A 26,460-nucleotide genomic window follows, 5' to 3' on the forward strand; every position below is an offset into this window, starting at 1 on the left:
GTGAGTTGTCCCATGGGTCACTTTCAGATGTGTGAATGATTTTTATGTAAAAACACCTTAATGCGAGTATCACAAAAAAAATTGGGGATACTGCGATTAATAAGTGCTATTCTTCAGTCTTCTTTAATTTGTGCAACGAAAGCGACGAAAGTACGCAGCTATCACGTGCACGCATGCTTGCGCACGTGCACTCGGCACCCGATTGGCCGGTTCACGCAACGAACCGCAGGACGACGGCCATTCGTCCAGGGCAACCAGGGGGCTGCCTGTGGTGGTAACTTCAAAACAGACGTTGGCCCCTCCTTGTCGGTTGTAGCGGTGCGTGCATCGTTGAAACAGTTGCTGCCAGCGCTGAAGATTATCTGGATACACCGTCGCAGCCACCGTCATCGACAAGCTGCGTCGTAGCGCCACGAAGACCCTGTGAAACCTCTTAAAACCACACCAGCTGGATCGTAAGTTTCGCCGCTCATAAATAAGGCGCGCGGAGTACTTGCCCGCGAAGGCATCCCAGTGCCGCCACGTTAGCACGGCTTCAACGCCGACCAAGGCCTTAATCTTGCTCACCGTACGTTCTTTACCATTTTGTTTCAGACAAGGAGACCTTCTTTTTTTCTTCTTGAAATTAAACGGCGTCTTTGTATTTGTTGCCGACGTAGATCACTCCCGCCAACGGGCCGCCGACCGTTGCGATGTGTGTCCATTTGCGCGGTGTCTCTGCAAAGCTCTTAGCGCGGCACCGCAGTGTCTGGGTCCCGTTCATAGAGCCATCTTTAAATACCCTCGTGACTCGTGCTGTAAGCAGCGTGGATGCCCAAGTTTTGAAGAGTCTCGTGCAAGTTCGAGGCATACGCATTCTTTTGTGTTCGCAGCCCTCCCCCCCCCTCACCAAGCAACGATGGCGACGAAAACATCCAGACAGCTTCAGATGCTCGCAGAAAACGCCCGCAAACAGGTAAGCAAGCGGCAAATGTTACGTATCCATTTCGTTTTCATTATACGGCGCGTGCAAGTACGAAATTGTTCGTTATGGACCGTATGTCGCTCCGGGCTTGAGGCATAGGGCCGAAGGTCTCCGGTATTTCTCTTGCGAAGCGCCGGCTTGTTCTGATGCGCGTTTGCAACAAGCGTTCAAAAGTGCACACGTGGCGATGACATCTTAGCGTTGCCAGTTGTGCTTAGCTGGTAACGAAAAAGGGTTACGAAGCCGGGGCCATACTGTTCTCTTGGCGTGGCTTCTTGCGACCCATCATGACCGTTTAAAGGGGGCGTGCTTGTGCAGCGCGATCAGCACTGTAATTTTACTTTCTTTTTGATCAAGCAACCGTATATCGGTTTTAAAATATTTTTTGAGCCGACTGGTCGCCGAAGCCGGTGCGACTCTTCCGTTCTCTTCTATGCTGACCCAAGCATTTTCTACAGCCAGTTACTGTCTTTTGCCGCATGCATGTACAGTCAGCTCGAAAATTTTGTAGACAACCTGCGTAGGATGCTGCCCTTAGATTGCGCTTAACAGAAAAACCGTGATTTCTGGGACACGTGCTCACGATGAGAACATCGGCCCGCGACACTGCAGTTCTGCTTATCAAGTTCTCTGTTTGCTAATGAATGGGAATCAACATTCCTATGCTGGCAGTTAGCTTGATATTTTGTCTAGCCATAATGTCAGTAGGATATATATTGGTATGCAATTGGTCTAAGAACATTTTGTTTGTTCCTTAGCTGGAAAGAAATGTCCTTTGCAATGAGGGCAAAAAAACTTCTAAAGTAGTGCAGTTGAAATTTTGACTTTATAGTGCTAACAACTGCTCGCTGGTAGTGCTTGTACATGAGTGCAAACAAGAGGTCCTGTGGTTACTTGTCATGGTGGCTTAATGACAGTGTTCTTTTTTGCTCTGAGGTAGGAGGCAAAGTGCAAAAGCTTTTGCGACTCATGAGATTATTCAAGTTAAACTTAGTGTTCTTATACATTAGTTGAAATGTAAAATTAAGCTATTTGGTTTACTTGTGCAATATCTTTTTTTACTGTCAATTAGACATGAGAATTGCCAGCACTGCTCATCCAGGGCTTATTTGTTGCAATTGTAATTATCAAATCAGTCGAGAGACTGGAGTAACACCGCATTGTTGGTTTTTGTGATTAGGCTGCGAGTGCCTCTTCGAATAAATACGTAGCAGAAGAAAAATCAAGATTTTTTTTTCAATACTACTTGCATGCAACACTATCTTGGCAAGTTAAATTGCTTCTTGTTTGGCCACTAGTTGCACTAAAGGCAGCACTGCTCCTCAAAATGCAAAGTTGGGACTTTATTTTTAGCATTTACGCTGCAGTGGTCTAATCGCTAATGCACTTGGCTGCTAACCCGCAATTCGTGGGATGGAATCCCGGCCGCGGAGGCCGCATTTTCGATGGAGATGGAAATGCTTGAGGACCGTGTGCTTAGATTTGGGTGCACGTTAAAGTACCCCAGGTGGTTGAAGTTTTCAGAGCCCTCTGCCACGGTGCCTCTCGCAATCGTATCTTGGTTTTGGGACGTTAAACCCCAATAATTATTTTTATTACTAGCATTTACATTGTTACTATTGCAGAGATAAACTTGTTTTCTTTATCTGCAAGTGTGCAAGTAGTCCCAGAGTTCTTTTGGTCTTCACTCTCATATTGTCAAACCATGCTTTGTGGGGTCCCGATGTGAGAGAGCACCACGCTTTCCCGAGTGAACGGACGCAGTTAACACGGTCGGACAAAACCAAGCAACACACATTTAACTATTTTTAGATCGACGATATTGTAAATCAAACTATACATCAATCAACACGCTAAAAATAACCTTACACAATATTACACAACACTCAACATGACAAACACAAGAACAGACTCAAGGCGGCTTCGCCAAAGCTTGACTCACCATGAGAGGGCCCCCGGCGCGCACCAAGGTCCCATCACTAGAGACAACTCTTCGCGTTACCCGTCAAAGAGACCCGCTCATCTCCCCTGTGCCACCACCAAGGCTTGCTGCCAGGCGTCACCACCGGCGCTACCGTTCTGACAACCATGATGATCATGGTGGTGGTGGCGATAAACGCTCGCGAGCACAACGCCACCTACCGCTCAATAGTTGTGACCCCCTAAATTTGGCCTATGTGCGAGACACGTGCGCCACGCGGTGCGAACAACTTTACGGGAGATGTCAGCACCCCCACAATTTTTTGTCTCTGCCTTGGTCCTCCCTTTGTACTATGTCCTCATGAACGTGAAATCGATAGCAGTTTCTTTAGCTGGTAGCAATACGCTTCAGTGGGACGTTTTGGTGGGCCAGTTGGTTCAATCGGTTAGACACCCTTAGAATGCCCGAAAAGACTAGAACATCACGAGCGCAGACTTGGACATCAATATTTTGGCTATTTTTCGAACATGGCCTCAGGATGGAACTAGATGGCCAAATAGTATGTGCACTAGCAGAGGGACTATCCTGCGTTTCAAGCAATAAGTCGAAACACGCGATTGGCAGGTCGACACGGCAATTGGATTCCCTGAGTATCAGGTTCGAACACTTCCGGCAATCTGGTTTTGTCCTGGGGCAATGTCCAAAGAATAGCCAAGACATTGAAGTCAAAGCCAGTGCTTGTGGTATACTGTGTTTCCTTACTCACATTCTCGTCGTTTCGTGCAGTTTTAGAATGTGCAGTGGCTAGTATACCATACTATATATTTGCTGTATGCAGTGAGAAACACAGACCACAAACACTTTTGTTTGTGGTTTTCTGTATGCCTCACTGTGACCTTGTTTTCCTAGTGCGTGTAAAATACAGTGAAATTGGGTCTTGATCAGTCAAGGTATTGCGGCACTGAGAAACGAGTGCAATAGAAGACAGTAAAACGACAGACTTGTGCCGACATTAAAGTAAAATTAATCGAAAGGCATGAAGCCAGTTTTTATGCATGCCTGCATGTTAACAACTCGAAAGCGAAATCACTGGTGATGAAAAAAAAATGGCATTCCTTTCTCAGTTATGTACACGCTTGGAGCACCTGTGAATAAGAACTTCAGTTTTCGTTTAGTCGCCAGTAATTGAGCTTTTCAGTTAACATGCTCATGCGTATGAAAACTGGCTTCGTGCTGTTCAATGAATTTTAGTGTGAAATCGGCGCAAGTCTGTCGGTCATGTGTCTCCTCCACTGCAGTAAAACCACCTTTACAAGGGTGTTACATGTGGACTAACATACAACTATTTGTTCATTTTCAGCACTTAAAGATTTCCAATAACTTAAATTAGAATCACATTGAATTTCAATACTGTAATGTTCATTCAAATATTCACACAAGCCTAAGTTAATTCCATTGCTGGTATAACACAGTGATTCTTTCGTATAGCTGTGCTAGCTGGTTACTTCAGTACATCAATTGCAACATGCTGCCCAACACCAGCAATAAATGACAAAATAAACTTGCATTCGGTTAACTGAATTATTCCAGCCCAGGCGTCTTTACGGCATTTTATGCTGTTGGTACTTGTGCTCTGCCTGTGAGTGACAAGTATTGCAAGCCTCAAAATTCCCATTCTGCTCTGCAGGGAACACAAGACCCTGTATCCCAAAAGCGGCCAGCCGAGAAATCCCCAGAAAAGGCCTTGTCGCGGAAACGTGTCGTTCTGGGCGACATCAACCTCAACCACAAAGCATTAGAGGCCGCAGCAGCCAAGAAAGGTGGCGGCCTCATTAAGCCGGGGCCCAAGAAGACCGTGCTTAGGGCACGGAACGCTGCAGCAGCAGCTGCTGCTGGAAATGCTGTGCGTAAGGTCATAGTCAAAGGTACCACTGCCACTGTGGTAGCTACCAAGCCCCCGCCAGAAAAGTAAGACCTGCTTCTGACTTTTGCATGCTGGGCCCAATCTATAAGCTGCCCAACCCCAACTGCATAGCAAGGTGCACAAGCAGCAGGCTTTTGCCAAATGTCAAAAATGTCTCCTTAGTGACAATGCAGCATTTAATGACTGCATTAAAGGTCAAATATGGTTAGTAAAACAAATCGGGTAGTAAACAAAAGGCCAGTGACTGTCGAATGAAAGTGTGTAATTAAAAGAAAAAGTGGAGGACAAGCTTCAATTTGTAAAAAAAAATGGTTTGTAGTGCCGCATTTACTGATAAAAAAAGGTAAAATAGACCTGGCTAAATTTCCCCAGAATCGAACATTGTACCAAACTGGTGCAAAGATTTCAGAATGGTTTTTCTGTTTCTGACTTCTCAACTTTTCTTTCATAACAGAGCTTCTGTATAGAAGTTGGAAGAATAAATCAATACCATGGCTCAAACTTGCAATGCTAGTAACTTGCCTTGTACTAATTTATCTATTCATGAGAAGGCAGTAAAGCCAAAACTGCAATCTGTACGCAAGCATTGTGTTGGTGCAAGCATCATGTCGGCTTTCCAGAGTGCCGATGAAAGAGAAATCGTGGATATACCAGGGAAATTCGAACAAAGGATCGGAGAACAAAGTTAGCTGATGTTATGACATGACTTTAAAAAAATATCTTAGTGAAACGGGCCATGTGAGTGCATAGGACAGATGCAGTCGAATCCACTTACGATACCGGTTTTAAGAATATGTCATCCCATCTATTTCCCCTCCCCACGACTTTCTGTCTACATGTCTCAAGATGCTGCCGTTTTCTAGCAGTTTCTTGATTTTTTTATTTGTGTCACCTTTTAATTTTACATTTTTCTACTAGTATTGTATAACTTTACCTCATTCACTATTTTCTCTTTGGGATTACTTTGTTTATATTTTTTTTACATTTCACATTTGTTCCGTTTCACTGAATGGAGATGTTATTTTGCTTTAGTCTTGCTCATATACAGCACATTTTGTTTGCTGTTTTGTAATTTTCATGTTGCAACTTGCTCTTCTCTGTAATGCTTCAGCGATTGAGGGTAACAAAAATAAATACCGTTTGTAACAATAAGAAGCTGCTGTACCCTTGGCGTTTTATGTTTGTATGTCTGTGCCGAAAGGTAAGGGAATGCAATGTCCTCGAAAAGAAAATGAGAAATTCAAGCTGCCAAACCCCTACCCACAACCCCAATTCAACCCAGTGCCCCTTCAGATTTGCGATATGCTTCATCACATAGTGTCGTAGCATTGTGGCAAAGCTGACATTTCATGCAATGCATTGAACAAATTTGACAACAGATGTTTTCTGAGGAGATCTTTGGATTTTGGCTCTGTGCATTGAAGGCCAGCAAAACGGGTTAAACGACCACTTGTAGGCATGAAATGAACAGCTACTTATGTTCACCGCCAGTGCTTTCTTACTTTTACTTTCTTTCTTTTAATAACTTCATACCTTCCTTCTGCTGATTTTTAAAATCCCCTAAGGCACAAAAGTGGCAGTGGCTTCTGTTGAAACCTGCAGCTTGAGTAAAAAGTTATACTTCGAAGAGTTTCAGCATTTAAAATATCAGACGTCATACATTAACTGTATGGGGCTGGTGCCAGTCCCGTGAAAGCATCTGAATTTTTAAACATGTCCCAAAACATCGACTGCTTTATGATTCTTGTCACTGATGTCTATTGGCATGTTCCATCCGTTATTATAGTTTTCTCGCGACAGCCTGCCATCATCCTATTTTACTTGGGTTCTTCGGGTAACCCATCTATTATAGCAATTATCGGTTATAACAATGAAATTTTTATGGCACTTGAGTGTTGTTGTAAGTGGGTTCAACTGTAATTGCTAGCATGAGTGAATGGAACAGTTGCCAAGTTATGGGAAATGCATGATGGCAAGAGCACAGTAGGTGAGGTGAAGATGTTGGGAAGAATGGTTAAATTTGATGTCATTGGGAGTGCCTTCATCCTGCACAGGAAATACAAAGAAATAGGCTAATGGTGTAGCACTTCTGTAATAGTTACTTTTGGCAAAAACAGTAATTATCACTAGTGTATCTAATAAAGGTACAATGTCAGACACGAATACCTTATTGAATAGTTCTGAGCAGTAGGTCATTGCTGTCATTGCGACATTACATTCCCATCAAAGTATCTTTTCGTAGTTTGTGAGTTTGCCATTATATTACTCGGTATAAACCATTATTTATGAAAATTACAGATGGGGCATAAGTTCACTTGCATTCTCAGAACACTTTAATAAGGGCACTTGATGGTGGTCTAGTCAGAGTGATGGCGACATGCTCAACTGCCTAACTTTTATTGTCTCCTGTGGTGGTAGAGATGTCAATCCAACTCCATCTCGTGTCTGTGCAGCTTTGTAGCTTGTTCTTTGTGGTTCAGTGCATATTGTTGCCTTTGAATTTTTTTTCTGTAGAACTGCTACAAGTTCCAAAGAACCGCAGACGTCCGTTGCCTTGCCCACTGTTTCGGAAGCACAGCAACGCCCTGAGCTGCCAGAAGGTGTTGTAGACTTCGACCTTGATTCTCAAGACGAGCTATTCTCGGAGTCCACGTATGCGGCCGACATCTTCAACTACTACAAGGAACGCGAGGTGCGGATGAGTAGAAGCAGCTCGGAGAAAGAAACCTTGTATCATTGTAAAAAGCGAGCACATGGGAAATGTAGTCAAAAAACAGCACTAGGCAAAATTCATTCTTTTGAAATGCGAGGTTTGCTAAAAGGCTAGCAAAGGCATGTCTTTGATAACCTGAACCAATTTAAAAAACTGCAGCATTGTTGCTCACCTGAAGTCATGCAAGTTCTTATAAGGGCCTTTGATTCGACGGCACGCTGATTGTAATGGAAGCAACTTGTAGGGACTCGCAATGTATCTGCCCAACACAAGGCTCTCGCTTTGCAGGCTTGGCTGCTATTTAAAGGCTGCTAGAAATAAAAGTTGACCAAAGAAATTGTGTGATAAGTAGCTGCCAACTTGTAAGACTAATCTGTGAAAATTCTGTATGGTGGCCAATCCTGAGGCTGTATGAATGGGCATGACCATAAATCTCCCGAAAACGTTCGGTTGGAAAAAGACTGTGTTAGTTCTTTGCGATACAAAATGTCGTGTGATTCGTCTATTTCTGCTCCCTTTGAAATTAGTACTAGCATCGCCAAGATATTTCTGTATGTATATAGGACAGGTGTTGGTGCTAATTCAGCCGTTTTCTGCCTTGGCATGTTTTGTGACATAGGATGTTCATGGCAATGTCGCTCCATAAAAGCCTGAAAGTTATAGCAATGTTCAAGAAAAAGAGAATTGCTTTTTACCATAAAACTACAAAGGAAATCCCTACGTATTCCTCGAACTTTGGGCCAGAATGTGTATTTTTGTCATCTGGGATGCTTTCTTCCTAGGAAATTCGTTTGAAATTCCTCTCTAGCCTTCTTTTTTTCCTTCTATCTCTATACTTTCAATCTTCATGTGCCTTTTGGTTCTGTTTTGTCCAGAACGTTTTCTTTTGTTCTCTCTAACCATCGTGCCCCTCTGCTGTTGTCACGACAGGAGTCATTCCGGATATCCAAGTACCTCGATCGGCAGGAGGAGCTCTCGGTGGGCATGCGGTCAGTACTCGTTGACTGGATGGTGGAGGTGCAGGAGAACTTTGAGCTCAACCATGAGACTCTCTACCTGGCGGTCAAGTGTGTTGACCGCTACCTGTCCCTAGAGCCCTGCTCCAAGGCCCGGCTACAACTGCTGGGAGCCACTGCCCTGTTCGTGTCTGCAAAGTTTGACGAGCGTTGCCCACCGTCTGTCAGGGACTTCCTTTACATCTGTGACGATGCCTACAGCCATGAAGAACTCATTTCCATGGAGGTATGACATTCGCGTTCTCTCCTCCTGTGCGCTACACGCAACGTGCGCGTACAAGTAAGCACGGTCCATGTTAGTGGCACGGCGTTCCACAGTGTAGTTAGCTGTTCCGAGAATTGTTCTGACACCCATTTTTGCGGCAGACACAAAACCGCATTGCCAATAATTAACATAGGAATGGCTGCCGTAGCAATGACCTAGTGGCACCTGTCGTGGAGTCCCTAGCCTTTTGCAGTGAAAACGGTTATGAGATCGCAAACTGGGTCGCATGCGCCGTAGTTGTTTGCCTACGCCATTATCCGTAACCACTGTCGTGCAAAATTAGAGAAAAACTTAGCAAATAAATAACGCCAAGGACACAGTGGGATCCGAACCTGGGTCCTCTGCGTGCCAGCCGAGTATTCTACCACTGAGCTACAGCGGTGCTTGGAACTCCGTAACAAACTGACCCTTGGCAGGTTTCATGTCGGGAAAAAAATTGCATTAGTGTGTGTAATAAAGCGTTTAGAAGAGCAAAGGAGCAGCCAGGCGTCACACAATTTGAATTGCTTAGCGAGTGGGTCATCAAATGATACAATCAATTACAGCCAAGTATTCTACTACTCAGCTACAGCGGTGCTTGGAACTCTGTAACAAACTGACCCTTGGCAGGCTTCATGTTGGGAAAGAAATTGCATTAGTGTGTGTAATAAAGCGTTTAGAACAGCAAAGGAGCAGCCAGGCGTCACACAATTTGAATTGAGTAGCGAGTGGGTCATCAAATGTTACAATCAATTACAATAGCGCTTAGGCACAATTCTTAATTGTCGTCAGCCATCGCATAAAAAATTGCGCAATATTCCTTGCATGTGTGTAAGGGTATCGTGCTTCACCGAAGAATGACCAAGGTTGGCATAGTGAATGCCTGCCTAAAAATTATGATTTACGGCACAGTGGGTATTCTTAAAGTGTGCGTGTAGCAATAATCGAAAGGTGTTTAAAAAAGGCACTGAAAGGCTGCTCTTCCAGCTTTCGCTGTGACTGTGTTGCACACAGTTCTGGCGATTTTTTTATTGATGGTCACTGAAACGGACATTGAAATTCTCATTAGACCTTCTCGGCTGATGGTACAAATTCTTTGATCAAACCTGAACAAAGTTGGAAAAGATGTCGAGATGCAGCCCCAACATGTTTGTAAATTTTCTTCTTAGCACTGCCGCTGTATTGAAGCGAAATAATACTCGTCAGGTAATGGTTCACTTGTTCTTTTTTTGAGATTGATTTATATTGATATGTGGGTTGTAACGTCGCAAAACCATCATATGAGAGACGCCGTAGTGGAGGGCTCTGGATATTTTGACCACCTGTGGCTTCTTTAGTGTGCACCCAAATGTTCTTTGTTTAGAGAAGTGTTCTGAACAACAGTACTTTTTTTGTCCGGTATGCTTGAAGTTGAGCAGTTACGAAATTTGAAAGGAACTGTTTCTGGTGGCTGAAATATGCATTTCTTTTTTTTTTTACAAAACATTGATTGCTCGAAATCAACACGAGTGTTCAAAAACTTCACCGAAAATAAATTTAATCAACAATTGAGTGGTAGTCAGGACAACTTGTTCTCTGTGAAGCCCTGTAACTGGGGTATCCCATACTGCTCATATGTAAGCAGTAATGCTTTCACTAAAGAGCTGTCCACACTGCCTTCTTTTTTTTTTTCCCCACACAACAGACCCACTTGCTAAAAGTATTAGACTTCGAGCTGGGAATGCCGTTGTCCTACCGGTTCTTGCGGCGGTATTCGCGCTGTGCAAGGTTGCCCATGGAGGTCCTGACGCTGGCGCGCTACGTGCTCGAAAGCTCTCTGCTCGACTACAACTTGGTGGAGCAGAGGGAGTCTAAAATGGCCGCTGCAGCTTTGCTGCAGGCCTTGCTCATGAAGGGTGACACCTGGGTGAGTTCACAAACTTCTTGACCTAGGGATCTATAAAGAGGAGTTTTGCTATAAATAGTAAAATGCCTGGCAGCATATGTATTCGCTCTGTTCGCGGCCTATAGGTGATGCGTGAAGTAAAGCAACATGGCTGTCCGTAGGAGGATAGCGAGTCGGAGGGCGAGGAAGGGTGCTGCATAACACATTCTGACAAATGTACTACACCATACCACTTTAATTACGTGACACCGTGTTCCACATTAAAACAGATAACAATTACGTGCATAATCGGAGGGAAATGAGCACAAACTACTGTAAAACAACCATGGTGACAAAGGCTAAAAAGCTCCCACGGCCCGATTTGCAAGTATCGAGTGCCTCTTCATTCTCAGCCGCATGAACCCGCTCATGTCCGCAGATGCCACTTGCGCACATCGTGCCTTATAAGGTGTCGCAGACTGTCTTGAAAGTGGAAAGGCGTAGAAATGCACCATCTATGCCGTTCACGACGTTTTGTAACTTGCAAGAACAGCTTGCTTCAAGCTGTAATGTGGTGAAAGAAGTCTCTATCCCTCGTCAATTGAAATAGTTTTAAACTTGAATGACTTCTTCAAGCATGTGAATATCGTACTAGGATTAATTTTATTTTTAAGATCCTAACACAAATCGCTCACTGGTGTCGGCACCATTTGTATTACAAAAAAAATTGTTTTGGCACTTTCACATGGTTCCACTCGAGAGGGAGATGCAGTAATCATGTTGCCTTGCGAATTCCCCACTACACATGTAATAACCAGTAAAAAAACCTGCATGCAAGGTATGAGAGAGTTTTTTTCTTGTTTCAAGTTCTTGCACACCAACATGTCTTCAAAAAATCGTACAACTGATTGCTGAATGGTGCAAAAGAAACTGGAAGTTTGCACTAAAATATAGTGTACATGCATTTTCTGTCTGCATGTTTCCAGTTCACGTTTTCTTGTTCTACCTAGAAAATATGCTGCTACCTTCTCTTAAAATGACATAAAAGATAAGCTGTATCGAAGCAGTGCAGACTTGCTTACATATTACTACGCATCCAATCGCCACGCATTTCACACTGACATATTTCACTAGTAAGAAGGAGACGTTTTTTGGGGGGGAAGAACCCGGTTGTTGCATTAGAACACGGCACTCGTACCTAGGATATTGCCACTTTTGACCATTGTCAGCGCTAAAAAGAAAACCTCTCTGCCTGCATGGCAGATGTTTTCAGAGCCCGCACTAGCCGCATGAAAGCACTGTGTGGTCTGCTGGTCATCCTCCTGGCATTTCTTTCTATCCGCGATTCGGCATTACCGTCTGCTGACAGTGCGACAGTACTGGTGTCTGCATACTGCTACAAACATTGAGCTGTACAGTAACTATCATAACAGCTCGTACAATCTGTGAAGCTAGCAACTGTCTTTCCTTTTTCCTTGTGCTAAAGTGAGGTACTATTTGGTTTCTGACATTGCACAAGAGATGGCAGTTTCAGTAAACATTACACTTATTTTAATGTAGTATGTGACTTATTGTAGAATCCGACGCTGCAATACTACTCTGGCTACAAGGCTGAAGAACTGACAAACTTGCAGCAGCATCTCAACCTGTTCCTGCACCAGCAGCAAAAGGGCAACCTCGAAGCCATCCGCTCCAAATACTCGCACAAGTGAGTTCAATGCAACACACAGGCAGTCACGTGCACTCACCATAAAGTGATGAAATGTTCCAGATGACAGTGGTGACGTGAATGACTATTCAGGCAGGCGTATAACTATCGTTGTCCACATGAGCTTCTTGGATTAGAAAGTGTTTCAGCATGGGTGCGAGAGAACGTGTTTTGTGCATGCAAAACTTGCCGTCATTCATCCAAGACTCGAACGTATTGGTGTGAAAGGTTTAAATTACTGTTACTGTTTGTGCACTGGTTTTATGGAGTGTATAGCAGGACCGTGGGACAGTAACAATCATTTGGCAGCTACACTGCAAAATCCTTGAAAAGTGCACCATATGACATGACTAACAACTTTATTGTGACCCTGAGATGCGAGGCAGCAGGCCAATTAAGTAGGTCCCCATTGGCTTGCTGTCTTGCCTCCCAGGACCACAACCAATCTGCGTTAAAAAATGGGTAGCAGATTGGCTGCCGATTCCCAACAAAATGCAGGGAAGTGTGGAATGACTTAGGTGGATGTAAAGACGTTCCTGGCAGAGCGGATGGGTGGGTGTCGTAAATGCCTGGTTCTTTTCACTATTCGTCAGCAATAATTGCATCCCTTTTAATTATGTTGTAATAATGGCTTCCATTCTCTCACTTTCAGGGTGTTTCACGAGGTAGCACTTACCCCTTTGCTACCAGTCGCGACAAAGACGAGCTAGGCATCTAGGCGCCTTGCCAAAGTGTCCTTGTCGTGCAACTTGCCAAACCAGCCTTTTGTGCAAAAGACTGGAGACATTTGGAGAGAATTCGCCAAGCGCCCACACGCATTGCTCACTGTGCTCTAAGACCCATGTACATAGTCATCCAATGCCGCATTTTTTTTAGTGCTTTTATCCCAAGACTGCCCTGTTGCCAATCTGCAATTTTTAAATAAACCCAAATGTGTACAGCCAACAAAGATACAGTATCTACAGTCTTCAAAATGAACTCTGTCCCCCTTTATGGAAGGGAACACGGGAGCTCGTGGCCGGTGGTGTGCGGCGGCCACCTACAGCTCCATCAACCGACTGCGATAAGGCACGTGCGCTTTTGTGCCATCTATTGGCGAACAATATAACCAATCACTACCGTTCTCTAGGCGTGCGTCTACAGACTGGTTATTTGTGCCGAGTGTCATCCACGCATCGCAGTTGTGCTATGCAATGTCCAGCATCGCTTGTCTACCAGCAGCGCTAGTCTATCGGCCGTGACTTGTTTTGTTTACCGAAAGATTACGTGTAAAGCGAACGCGTTTTCTTTCACTGCCGGTTGATGCCACCGTAGGCGGCCTTGGCCGGCCACGTGCTCTCGTGTTCCCTTTTATAAAGGACGACCAGTAAGTAGCAGCGCATACTTTCACTTATTTTTTCAGTGCTCTTGATCTGCACCAAAACATAGTAAATGTACTTGTACGCAACAATTGTATTAGAGATTCGTATAATATAGTAGTCTGCCATTACTATGAAGCCTTCATCACACGTTGCACTATGATTAGGCTTAAAAGCCAATGAGATTGCAAGTGAATATTTCTTTAATGGCTACACAAGCTTCATGAATTAGATTGAGACATTTACCCCTGTATTCAGAAATGTTCCTTGACTCGAATTCCATCCTTTACTTGAATGAGTTGAGCACTGCGCTGCTGCTCGACTGAAATTGACGCTGCGCTTCTAAAGAATCGCTGCAGATTATGGCCGATATGCAGTGCCTTGGTGTGTTACGAGACGGCGCTCTCGTATACTTTTTCAGGGTCAAGGTGGAGCATTGAGTGAAGGAACGTTTTAGAATATGGCGGTTAGTCATTGAATGTTCCTGAAATCATGCATGCGCAGCTTGTATAATTTCTATGACAGGGTCTTGCATGATGAGAGAGAACTAAACAAATAAACTTGTCAATTTGTTAAAATTGTTGCAAACTACTGCATCGAAACTCTAATGAATATTCAGAGGAAGCTAGAAGAGTGTTTTCCATTCCATTATTCACAGCTATCCTATTCTGACAAACAGCAAAGAAAGACAAAAGTAAGAAAGTGAGAGGCACATACGGTTGTGTACCCTGCATTCTACCTGCAGCAGTAGAGGGTGTGGTGGGAGACAGGCTTGAGCTAGTTCGACTTTGGCTGTTGACGGGCAAAGCTGCAAGAGGTCTCGTGTGTTCCACCACCTGGCGAGGTGCTCAAATGATGCAGAAAGAACCTTGACAAAGCTGACTGCATTCAAAGTACATCAGTCTTCTCCAACACGGGACCTAAAGAGAACCCAAGAGAGCAACAGAAAGGGGAGGCAAGCAAGAACTGAAAATGATTTCCTCATTTTATCGGGCATTTCGATGGAGGCAATATGCCAGAGGCTTGTGTACTGTGCGATGTCTGTGCACGCTAAAGGATACCAGATAGCCAAAATTTCCCGAAGACTCCAATGCGACAGATATCATTGATTCCAGTCTCAATATAGCAGACTGGTTTAAGCCCCCAAAATTTGATAAATTTTGATAATTTTGCTCCCTAATATGCCTTTTTTTTTTAAAGTTGATAATGATTATTTGCTAAAAAAAAAAGCTATTTCTGGGTCTTGGAAAAATTTTTGAAGCACATATCAAGTTTACAGTGCATTGCTCATGGTAAAAAGCCACCTACCTGTTAGTAAACAATAAAAAGAATACAGTTGCACTGTTTGGAAGTGTGTAGCATTCTTGCAATGCATGCATCTGCAAAAAGTAAACTTAAGGTTCAAAACGAATTAGAATTTGAGTAATTTTAAATTGAAAGAAGGTATGTGCAAAGGCCATTTTTTAATCAAAATTGGAAGCACTTTTGAATAGTAGCAGGATTTGAATTTTGGTATAATACAAGTAATAATCACTAAACTATGTTCAGTTTTAATGCTTACTATGATTAGAGTATACAAGCTGATTTAATGAGCTTTCAACATGAAAAAATAATGCTATGTGATAATAATGTCGTGATATAACCTTCGGCAGTGCAGATTTTCCTTGCATGGGTGTATTTGCTGAATACAACACTTCCACTGCAAGAAACCACCTTTACGGGAGTTACATGCAGTTTGTATCTTTTCGTTGATTTCGAATACTCCCTCCCTTTCAGCCCTGGCAGTGTCAATTGACACCACCGCACAACATTTACCCTAGCATTTCAGAAACGAGACCAATACTGCTCATTTTTGGGGGAATAGTTCTTTAATGATCCCCACTGCAATTGACATCAATATTGCAGCACGTTTGTGGAGGTAGCAGCCATAAAGAAGCGCGAGCGAAGTCTTTGGTAAAGCCGAGGCACGTGAGGTCAGGCGGGTAAGAGCAATTTTAGGGACGTCATAGTGACGCTGCTTCAATGAGTATTAGCCTGACAAGTAAGATGTTGGTTCCCATTTTGTGTACACTAATGATGAGCAGGAATAAAGAAGCCATTTTTTTCTTCATTTTCTAATCACTGAGCCCTGATGACCTAATTTGACACCACGTTAATTATTCCAAAAATGCTTGCACCACTGGCTCGATTTTGCGTTTGTGGTCTTCTGAGGTCCCAACAAGAAAAACTTGCAGAAAAAATGTATCAGTCCAAAATAAAAAATCCAGGGCTTAAAGGGTCACATGTCATACATGTCAAAGCGATTTCTAAATATATGTTCGAATATTCGGAGTGCTCGAGCATTCACAGAAGCCTATCACAATGGTTTCATGAATCTAACAATTTTGATGATTCCTATGACAAAAAGCTCTTTCATCGACAACGGACAAACACATTTGCCACCTCCCCCGAATGCCATTTTCAGAACAAAACCTGGCAAAGAAAGTAAAACAGCAGCCAGGACAAAAATTACCAGTTCGGTGCTGCCATCAGAAACAACACAGGAACTGGCAAAGTGTGTCTCATTTAAAATGTGCGCGGGAATATCTTGCAGGGTTCATACAGGTCCTTGAAAATCCTTATATTTGAAAAATGCAATTTCAAGGCCCTTGAAAGTCCTGGAATTTTTTTGTCATCCTTGAAAATCCTTGAATTTCATGAAAGTGCACACTCATATCCACATTGCGACCTTTCAAATGTGGTAGATAGGTATGTCAACCTGTCAAGCTCGCCATTTTCGAGACAGTAATGTTGTGCGGGCGCAGTAGTCCCATTTTGCAAAAATGCTCATAAAAAAAAAAGTTAGTTTCGTGGCGAGAGCAAAGTAGTGAATTCAACAGCAAGATATCAGAATGTCATGCGAAGAAGGACGACCAACTCGATACATGCAACGCGCCGCTCAAGCACAAATTATGCGCGAAAATGCGCACAGGATCTATGCTAATGAACAACTGCCACAGCTTGACACTGGAAGTGTGCTGCTTAAGCACCACAAAGGATGCTAGAAAAGAACACGCATGTATTAAGTGTAAATTAACCACCGTCACAGTTGCCACTTCTTGGTGTTTGAGCAGAGTGGTGCAAGTGTGAACTGCACCCAAGGAAGCCAGTGCTCTTAATGGGGTTGTGCCATCACATTTCAAAGCCATAGCAAGCGTCGTGTGGGTTTTCTTGTTATGCAAGGACACTCCACCCACATCAACGGTTGGACTCGCAAAACATTTCCAATATTACTTCAAATCACTTCCAAGGTGTACCTAAATGCTCATTCTCTAAGTTGAGGCCCATCGCGAGCGCGTTCAACACTGACGTAGCTCTATGAGAAGGGCAACAAATGTTGTAGTGTAACTTCAGATCTGTAGTGAGGTGAATGACCCCCGAACTTCTGCCTCGTACGTACCGGCAAAGCATTCTGGCTGCTTCAGCTAGTGATGCGTTTGTTTTGCAGGTGCTTGGGTGGCACATGTGTGTGAGAACAGACAATACTCCGCATGACGCATGGAAAGCTTTGTGGGATCACGTGACTAAATCACCTACACTGCTACGTACATGCACAACTCTGTGCCCACAAAGTGAAACTGGAAATTGTCCACATCAATAAGCTAATCATAAATTATTTGGGAAGAATAAATGAATCTTGGTGCGTGTATTGTGCTTGGAGCTATAAGAAACGCTTGCAGCAAAGAACGTGCAAGCCACTAATGTTGTGGCACCACCCCTTTAAGGCCTGCCCACACATATGCATTGAAGGCCGTCAGCGCGCAAATTTTTGACATGGTGTTGTGCCCTCTCCCTATGAAGAGTGAGGGAGAGGGTGCGGTGCCACGTCAAAAAGCCACACACTTAAATGCTGCAATGCTTGCGCGAGGTCAGGCCTTCACAGGTTGAAAATTTCTCTGGTGGGCATGGCCGACTCCTAAGCGCGTGCCATTTGCAACCTAAGCATCGCCGATGGCTTCACACATGCCGGGAAAGCCGCCACGCTTTTCGTGCGGCTTGGATGAAGTGAAGATTGATATGTGAAGTTTAACGTCCCAAAACCACCATTTGATTATGAGAGACGCCGTAGTGGAGGGCTCCGGGAATTTCGACCACCTGGGGTTCTTCAACGTGCACCCTAATCTGTGCACACGGGCCTACATCATTTCCGCCTCCATCGGAAATGCAGCCGCCGCAGTTGGGATTCGAACCTGTGACCTGCGGGTCAGCAGCCGAGTACCTTAGCCACTAGACCACCGCGGCGGGGGGATGAGGTGAAAAAAAAATTATTTCGTGCTACTAATGTGCCACTCTCTTCGAAATGACAGGTCATTGTGTACGACAGTAATTATCGTGTTAGAAACTGCACGAAAACATAGTCTGTGTATTAGACACTGTATGCACCCTGCCGTGACTTTAAAATATTCCCTCAATTGCGCAGAACTCCAGCATCACACCTATGCAAGGTAACCGCTCAAACGCCCAGTTGAAGTAGCATGAGTGTGTGCAAAGAAATAAGGTCCAGCACATGCTTAAGAGGGGCACTAACTGAACTGATCAAAGTCATCACTCGGCATCGGTCATGCTTTCTTGCGATGTCACCGCTACTGCCAGGTCTGAAAAAATCGGACAGACGTGCGGCGAAGGTGAAATCTGTGCTCGCAATGCTTTCCAGCCTTTCTAGCACTATACTTAACGCTTTCCCGATAGCTACATACATTTCCCTTCAACACTACTCTTGAAAAGAAAAAGTGTGTGTTGCATGTTTTTTGCACGTGTGGTGCATGAACATGCAAAATGGTGAACTTACCGCTAGCTTTGCTCGCAGATGATGTCAATAAAGTGCATACCTCCTATACATTTATTTATATTTGTGAAAGTTGAATGTCATTATGCTGATTGTTTTGAATATGTTTGGTGAACTTCATAGAGCTCATAGTGGAGTAATCTCAACCTCTGTTGTAAGACTTCATTGTGCGTTGCATTTTTTTTTTACTGTTTACTACTTGCAGAGTGATCCAGGCTAGTCATTATTAACATCATTAAGATATACATTTATTCATCTTCATATAAGTTAAATAACACTATACAATGGACAATCCTCACAGATGCTAGTTAATCACCATTTTGGAGGTTCGTACACTCTCCGCAAACGCAAAAAACTTTCTGCTCGACCCGTGTCCGAGATCTATACGGCATCTTGGATGTCTAGAGACCTGCGGAACACGTCCTGTATGCCAAGTCCGGGCAATGAGACTACACTTAAGACCATCAAAATGCCGCGACCATGGTATTGCCCCCTTGCGAATCAAGGCTCGGTGCAAACCCTCTATATTAGAAAAACCTCACTTGATTTTGTAAACTTTAATTGTGTTGTGATCTTGAGAAGTCAAAACTACATTTTTTTATAATTGTGATATCCATATTTATTCTAAGTGTAATAAAATTGGTTATTTTTGAAAATTTTATAGTGAAACAATTCCAACTTTACATGCCACTTTGAGTCCTTGAAAAACTTGCAACAGCTCCTGGAAAGTCCTAGAATATCCTTGAATTTTTGCTTTGGAAAAGTGTAAGAACCATGGTCTCAGGCTCCAAGACAGTTCAAGAATCAGGCGGGCTCACTGAAAACGGTTTGCTATGATTGGAAAAGCTGCATGGTGGTGCATTGTTTTCATATCCCTGTCAGGCGTGAATTATGATGTAGTGTTCCATCAATGTGTTAAATTCACATACCATAATTCCAAGGCACTCTGTAGTCCTCGACATAGTAAGAACAAAACAGCAAGAGGCAACTGCGCTGGACTCTACTGAAACTTGGCGTCACTTGACATTACTTCATTTACCTTCCTTAGCATCACTTCGTATAACTTGGCACTACTTCGTATGGCCAAGACCAGCTAGGAACCGAGCAATTCCCGTATCTTTAGCCACGTGCCACTAGCGCAAGCTACAACTGGCTTTTTTCTTTTTTGTCAATCGCAAGTGACAAACAGTAAATGCATTCTCCTACTGCTGCACACGTCATTGCTCTCTCCTAGTTGTAGAGAAAACAAATGCAGCTTGTGGTAATTGTATATGTAAACAAGTTTGTGGACACCTCTCAAACCAAAACAAGATATGGTTTTCATTGTGAGGCATCTCAGTGTGAACTCAATTGCGTGAACAGGCTTAAGAAGTTAAATGTTGCCACAATTGTGTGGCGAACCCTTTTGCGTTTTGTGGTACCCATTATGCACTGGGGCACTGCAGAGAGCACGGTGTAAGAAAAGTAATTTAGGTGTGGACACTCCTCGCCCGCCACGACGGAGAGCGTGTCCACATAATGTTCGCCTTTAGCGCATGCGCAGGCCGCAATTTTGTGGGGAGGCGCTGCGACAGGGTGGCTTACGAAACCAAGTGTGACTAGGTCGACGTACGTTTTCATTATTTTCTTTTTTCACTTCATAGCATTTTATTTTTCAATTGTGCATGCTAGCATCTAGAGCTAAAAATGCATTTCTCGCGACCGAAAAACTTCGCATGCGGTGAACGGCGCAATCGCCTCCGTGTTGTTTGAAAAGAAAAAAAAAAACAAAAACAAAAAAGAAAATGGCTGATCCCCCTATTTTCCTATTTAAGAATCGGTGTAACATGAAAGTGAAATGTGTCTTTAAAGCGGTAGTTGAGCGTTTAATGTGCATTGTTTCCACAACAGCAACGAATTGCAGCCAGGTTAGGAATGGCAAGCAGCTCGAAACTTGCAACACACACCTCAAGCAGAAAGCACGCACGAAACTAGCATACAGAGTACGAACGCCGACTAACAACTGTCAAAGCTAGATACTTAAAGTGCGCTGTTCAAACAAAAAGAAATACGCATGAAACAAGCGCACAAGATACACAATAGCGCTAATACCTGTCACAATTCTTCGTGCGTCCCCTTATCAGCAGCGCGCTTCTTTCGTGAACACAGCTGTGGCAGCGCGCGAAGTGACCTTCGTCTTCTCCCGAATTACGAGTATGATAAGAACACGCGCACGAGACCACGCTCCGCAGAGGCGATGACCTTCAGAGCTTGCCCAATGCGAGCCCATCACGCCACCTCACCATTGATAATAAAAACACGCTAAAGTTTCGAAGCTCTGAGAACTTCCAAACAGTTTATGGTGTATATAAATGGCTTGCTGTTAGCGTACCATACAGCGTACGCTCTGTGGCATAGTGGTTAGCGTTGCACGCTGAGAATCGAGAGGTTGCTGGTTTGATTCTGTGTGACAGTGCTTGTCTGGTTCTTTTCTGTGCAATTTCTTAGTATATATATATTTTTCAACGTCACTTCCGTGACGAAAGTACCTGAGCGGAGCCGTGGTAGACCCCGGCATAAAACACTTTCATGTTAAAAAAAAAAAAAAGATTATTTTTCTAACGCAGAGTTCTCATAGCACAACACTGCTTCGGACACTACACACACAGCTAGTGTTTTATAGTACGTGCAGTAGCCACGGTTGGGAGGGGGGCACCGTGACATGAGCGCCCAAAGGAGTAAGAGAGAGAACATTATCTCGACGCGCCATAGGGCGGCCTGTCTTCACCTTAATTTACTCTTACACTGTGGTACAGACAAAGTCATCATCCTCAACATCCTTGTTTTAAAGGCTGTAGTATGAAGCTGTGATCTATGTTAAAAATTGATGAAAACTGCCCCATTAGAAATCTGTTTTCTTCACTTGTGCTTTTGAAGACTATTTGATTGCTTAGCCACATCATCTTGGGAAGGCCAGCCACTGGCCCAGGCATTTTTTTCTTAAACTGAACAGAAAATAGAAAAAAGCCGCGAAGTTTTAAATATACATAAAACAGCTAGGGATTAATTTGAAGAACATGGCAGCTCCCTCATGCAAGCACAGAAAGAATGTCTGGTATCATCGGGTGATTAACATTTGCAACGTTTAAAGAATGACTCAAGGCTGCAGACAGTGCAGCCAATGTACAACACATGGCTTTCGAATGAAAGTTTGACTTTATTATAGCCAAAAGAACAAGAAAAGGGTATCATTCAAATTCGCTTACACCTGATTAAACTGTCGCAAGCTTTCACACAGGAGAATCGATAAAATCGCAACTGTGCCACAGCTACACAGAAAACTTAATCCCACTTACATGATTGGCTCAGACAGGCTCATTCACATATTACAGATACACGGGGAGAAGAAAATTGTCTAAAATGTTGCCAGAAAAGAGGGGAAAGCTCAACTGGGTATTTCAATGCTTATGCATTAAAACGGAAAGGCAGAACAAGGGGCCAAACCAAAGCTCACATGCCTGCTTCTGTATGCGTTATGTGTATGAAACAAGTGATGGGGACAATCGAGAAAATTGATGGGAAATATCGACGATGATTGTGAGGGAAAAAAAGACAGGCCCTTCCCATCCTAAGATCGAAGTACGTATAGTCTTCAAGCCTTCACTCATCAGGTCCGCAGTCCACGAAGTCTCGCAGCATTTCGGCGACCCCAGGCCCTTCTGTTGCTTCTGCTGCGCCCTGCAATGCATTTGGCAGAAAGCACACGTTATGCAAATGAGTTAACTACATGGAGTCATGCAATGCGAGCTAGACATTACTTCATCGATAAGCTGCAAGCGTCGAATATATATCCACAAACTGTGACATACAGGGTGGGTTTCTTTTTGTTTCAAAGAAAATTTAGATTGCATAGAAAAATGGTAATTGTCACTTCACACAAGAACTCCATTTGGAGCCACCTATACTCTGCTGAATCAAAAATACATTCACAAAGATAATTACCACAAGCTCATTAAGCAACTTCTTAATTATTGCCTTGAGGGCAGTGGTGAAAAAAAATTGTTGAGCATGTCAATTTGACATACTTATCTTTTAGAAAACCATAAAATTTGCACTTCATTTGAGATATTGATCATCGTATATTAAGAAACTGACCCCTGAGAGCGAAATTGAAACGGCTCGTGACGGCAGAACAAGGGGGTCCACCCTCAAAAGAAGCCTTAATTTTAGGCTCGTGCGAATAGTGATTTTGGTCGAATAGTTTAGAATCGAATTGGAATACATCATATATTATAAAGAAAAATTGGCATACTTATCCAGCATAATATTTTTTAAACATTGAAACAAGCCATGTGCAAATGACCTCTTTTTTTGTTCAAAAAAAGTGGGAAAAAACTTTAGATAGTAGCAGAATCTACTTTTGGTAGAAAGCAAGCGATGACCTGTAAAATATGTCCTATTTCAAAATATACTATACTTGGAACATATAAGCTGATATAACAAGCTTTTAAACTAAGCGAAAAATGATTAATCACTGCGGGGGTAATATTGACACGTGTATGGAACTGTCACTCCGGCACACAAGCTAAAATGATGTGGGTTGAACTCTCGAGCTGCCCTGTGGGTCTGCAATACCGTGTGCTCTGCGCGGCATTAACTAGACCCGCTGACAGCACTCTAAAATTTTTTTTTTTCAGATGCAACTGAAAAAAATGAATACATAACAAGGAGCAAAGAAAGAAAGAAAGACGAAACGTTATCTCCGTTCAGTATTTACAAGTTTCTATTGCACTCCGAACGAGTCACTTCGCTTTTCGATGCGACCGGTCGAAGTTCATTTGCTCGTATAATGGTTCGTGTTCGCCACGTGTATTCACTAGATCAACGCACGGACGGACGGACAGACTAGCAGGCGGACGGACAGATAGACGGACACGTGAAGCGTTCAAAAGAAGTGGGAAAAAACTTAAGATAGTAGCAGGATCTACTTTAGGTAGAAAGCAAGTGATGACCTGCAAAATATGTCCCATTTCAAAATATACTATACTTGGAACATATAAGCTGATATTACAAGCTTTTTGATATAACAAGCTTTTTTTTAACAAGTTTTTGATATAACAAGCTTTAGTTAACAAGCGTTAACTAGAGCCGCTGTCAGCGAATAGATCTTCCCGGTAACAATATGTTCATTTAACCTTGAAGTAATGCTTAATGGCAGTGAGCGTTTTCCCTGGATATGCGTTTTCACAATATAACACTCCTACAGTGAAACCACCTTTATAAAAAGTAACGTGCAAAATAATGTACGCTTGATTAAGTGCTTCATGGCTTAGCATCCCTCTGCTGTAGTGAAAATACCTTTACAAGGGGGTTACATGTGAACTAATATACACCTTTCTGTTAATATAAGATAATTTGAAATTTTCAATAATTTAATTCGGATCAAAGCAAATGAATATACTGTAATATTCACTCGAATATTCACACAAGCCTACTTAATTTATTAAAGTTATCTCTTTTTCATACAGGTTTTTTTGTGACTGTTTTGTTGATTCATCATGGATAGGACATGGATAAGATTTCCATGTCTAGTGGCACTAGCCCAATTCAGGCAAAAGTGCTAACTGGAGACTTTAGGAGAAGAAGAAGCTTTAGGAGTGTACTTCGGTCTAACAAACATTATTATGTCTTTGAATGTCGCACATCCAAGGTACTCATCACATGCCAATAGCCTAAAGAAGCCATCACCGTCAGTCTGTCTGGCATCACCTGCTGCAGTATGAAGGCACTGATTCATCTGCCAAAAACATTTCCAAAGCATTTCAAGAACTCTTCCTATTTTAGTTTTATTAGCAATAATGAAGTAGAAGATATCAACTAGAATTCAGTTACAGGTCTTTTTGAGCAGGAAGTATTTGTAACATGGAGCTAGACTTGCCTTGTTTGGCTCTTCTGACACATGCTTGGTCACTATCGGCTCTATACATGGCTCGCTGGGTGGAGGCAGCACCACTTCCTCGCATGCCTCCTGCTTGGAGTCGTCTTTTTCTTCCTCAGTGTGGTTCTCGACTAGAACTGGTTCTTCTACTTCCACTTTCGAAGCTTCAGGTTCTGCAGGGACAGCACATGGCTTCTGCACAACTTCAGCACCAGCCACTTTGGTCTCGCATGATTCAGGCTGAGGCTGCGGTGTCACTTCTTCTTCAACATGCCCGTCCTCAACGATAATGCTGGGCTGGCTGCTCGCAGGTGTCACAGTGACAGAGGCCTCACTGACATCAGCCGCAATGGAAAACGCAGCATCCGATTCGACACCCACTTCCTCCTGGTCTTCCTCGTGCGATGTTTCCAGCACCGTAACTGGCGCATCCTCGGGTGCCCCGTCACTTTCCGGCGGTGGCAGGCCCGACCCATCGACATCGTCGCTCTCAAGCTCGATGGCTTCGATACAGGGTTCCTCGGCAGACTCACCATAGTCGCCCTCTTCCTCGTCCTCGTCGTAGTCTTCCTCAGAGCCCTCATCGTCCTCCGACGAGTCCTCAGGCACGGGGACGAGCTTTGAGGGTCCAGTGAAACCACCGGCAGAGCGACCCCCCATGCCTGGTCCCACAGCGGATCCAAGGTGGCGCTCATGGAAGCCTTGGCCATTCACTGGAGGATTGCGCATCTGCATTGCCTCTGCGGCCTGTAGCTTCTCCATCTCCGCATCCTCGTAATCTTCTTCATAATCCATGTACTCGTGTCCATCCTCATCGGAGAGCACTTCAGTCTCTTGTTTACTGGTTCTGTAGGTCGGCCTGCGTACATTTCAACCATTATAGGTTAAGGCAAAGATTAGAATGTAGAGCCACATTCACGCGATAAAACAGAAGACCCACATGCTGCAGATGAATCTTCTGCATTCCAGCAGTGCCTGCACCAAAGCATGATCTAGTTAGAAACAGCACGAAGTAGACTCGGACAAGAATGCACACGGGACCAACACTGGTCCCGTGTGCTATCAGTGACCATCGAGCAAACAAGCTTGTTGCTGAGCAAACTAACTCACATTCATTCCGTTGTGAATGATCTCTATCTGTGCAACCATCTCTGCAGGAATTCTGCCTGACCAACCAACCCCTTTCCTATGTGTATTTTACTAGTGACGAACCTTACATAATAACTCGCGAAAACCTCGGGGCAAGAATGTGGCTGGAAGCACATTTTTCTCATTTAAAGCCCAACTTCAAGTAGGTCGTGAATGTCCACATTAGTGTGCAAAAAAAAAAAAGCCTTGTTAAGCATCATGCACACCCACACATTGGTTAATTTATACAAAGATGCTACCAGGTGCCACTAATTATATCTTAGCAACAATGACATTATGGCCATTGCTTTCTACACTAGGCCTCAAATAGCAATTTCAGTTCAGTAATGCAATGAAGCAGTGCTAATTAGACCACACTAGTGGATCCATCAGGCAACAAGCTATCATGGAAAATCCACTCTTTATGCATGAGCGTACTGCCGTATTCATTCAAATCTAGGCAGATAGTTTTTTTCAAAGTTCTTTGCATCAAACTCCATGGTCGGCTTAGATTCAAAGGATTTTGAAAAATGCGCCATTTTTTATTGAGAGAAGTTGTGCACAGCTAGCACCGCTTAGACGATATCACCGCTTAGATGACTGAGCAACAGGGCTCGACAGATAGCACCGCTTAGATGACTGAGCAACAGGGCTCTAACCAAGCGCATCGGTTTGGCTTGTTTGCCAGAGTGGGGGCACACGCGCACTTCTTTCTTTTTGTGGTGTGTGCCTTCGCCTTGGTATACAACCCACTACTAGAAGTAGGTGGCAATATTCCTCCTCAACTAAAAAGAAAGAGCATCGTCCGATGCTGTAAAGTTATTGCAAAAAAAAACAAAACAAAGTAGCTTAAACAATGAAAAAGGGCACCAATATCA

At 43.5% G+C, this 26,460-nt stretch overlaps 2 protein-coding genes across 2 annotated transcripts in view; one reads left to right on the forward strand and one right to left on the reverse strand.

Moving 5' to 3' along the window:
- Positions 1-317: 317 nt before the first annotated feature.
- Positions 318-13,303, forward strand: CycB3 (cyclin B3). Its single transcript, XM_037429329.2, has 8 exons — positions 318-455; positions 873-955; positions 4,573-4,853; positions 7,324-7,501; positions 8,453-8,764; positions 10,467-10,688; positions 12,224-12,354; positions 13,007-13,303. Exons 2-8 carry the CDS (start codon positions 899-901, stop codon positions 13,062-13,064), a joined length of 1,239 nt encoding a protein of 412 aa, XP_037285226.2. The 5' UTR covers positions 318-455; positions 873-898; the 3' UTR covers positions 13,065-13,303.
- Positions 13,304-22,074: 8,771 nt separating this feature from the next.
- LOC119178786 (proline-, glutamic acid- and leucine-rich protein 1) overlaps positions 22,075-26,460 on the reverse strand; it is a 77,060-nt gene continuing 72,674 nt past the window's right edge. The window contains exons 17-18 of the mRNA XM_075888404.1: positions 24,455-25,313; positions 22,075-22,254 (exon numbers count right to left, since the gene is read on the reverse strand). Of these exons, the coding sequence (XP_075744519.1) occupies positions 22,177-22,254; positions 24,455-25,313 (937 nt within the window). The 3' untranslated portion in view covers positions 22,075-22,176. The remainder of the gene's footprint in view (positions 22,255-24,454; positions 25,314-26,460) is intronic.

This window comes from Rhipicephalus microplus, chromosome 1, assembly GCF_043290135.1.
Source record: "Rhipicephalus microplus isolate Deutch F79 chromosome 1, USDA_Rmic, whole genome shotgun sequence".
Taxonomy (NCBI): Eukaryota; Metazoa; Arthropoda; class Arachnida; order Ixodida; family Ixodidae; genus Rhipicephalus; species Rhipicephalus microplus.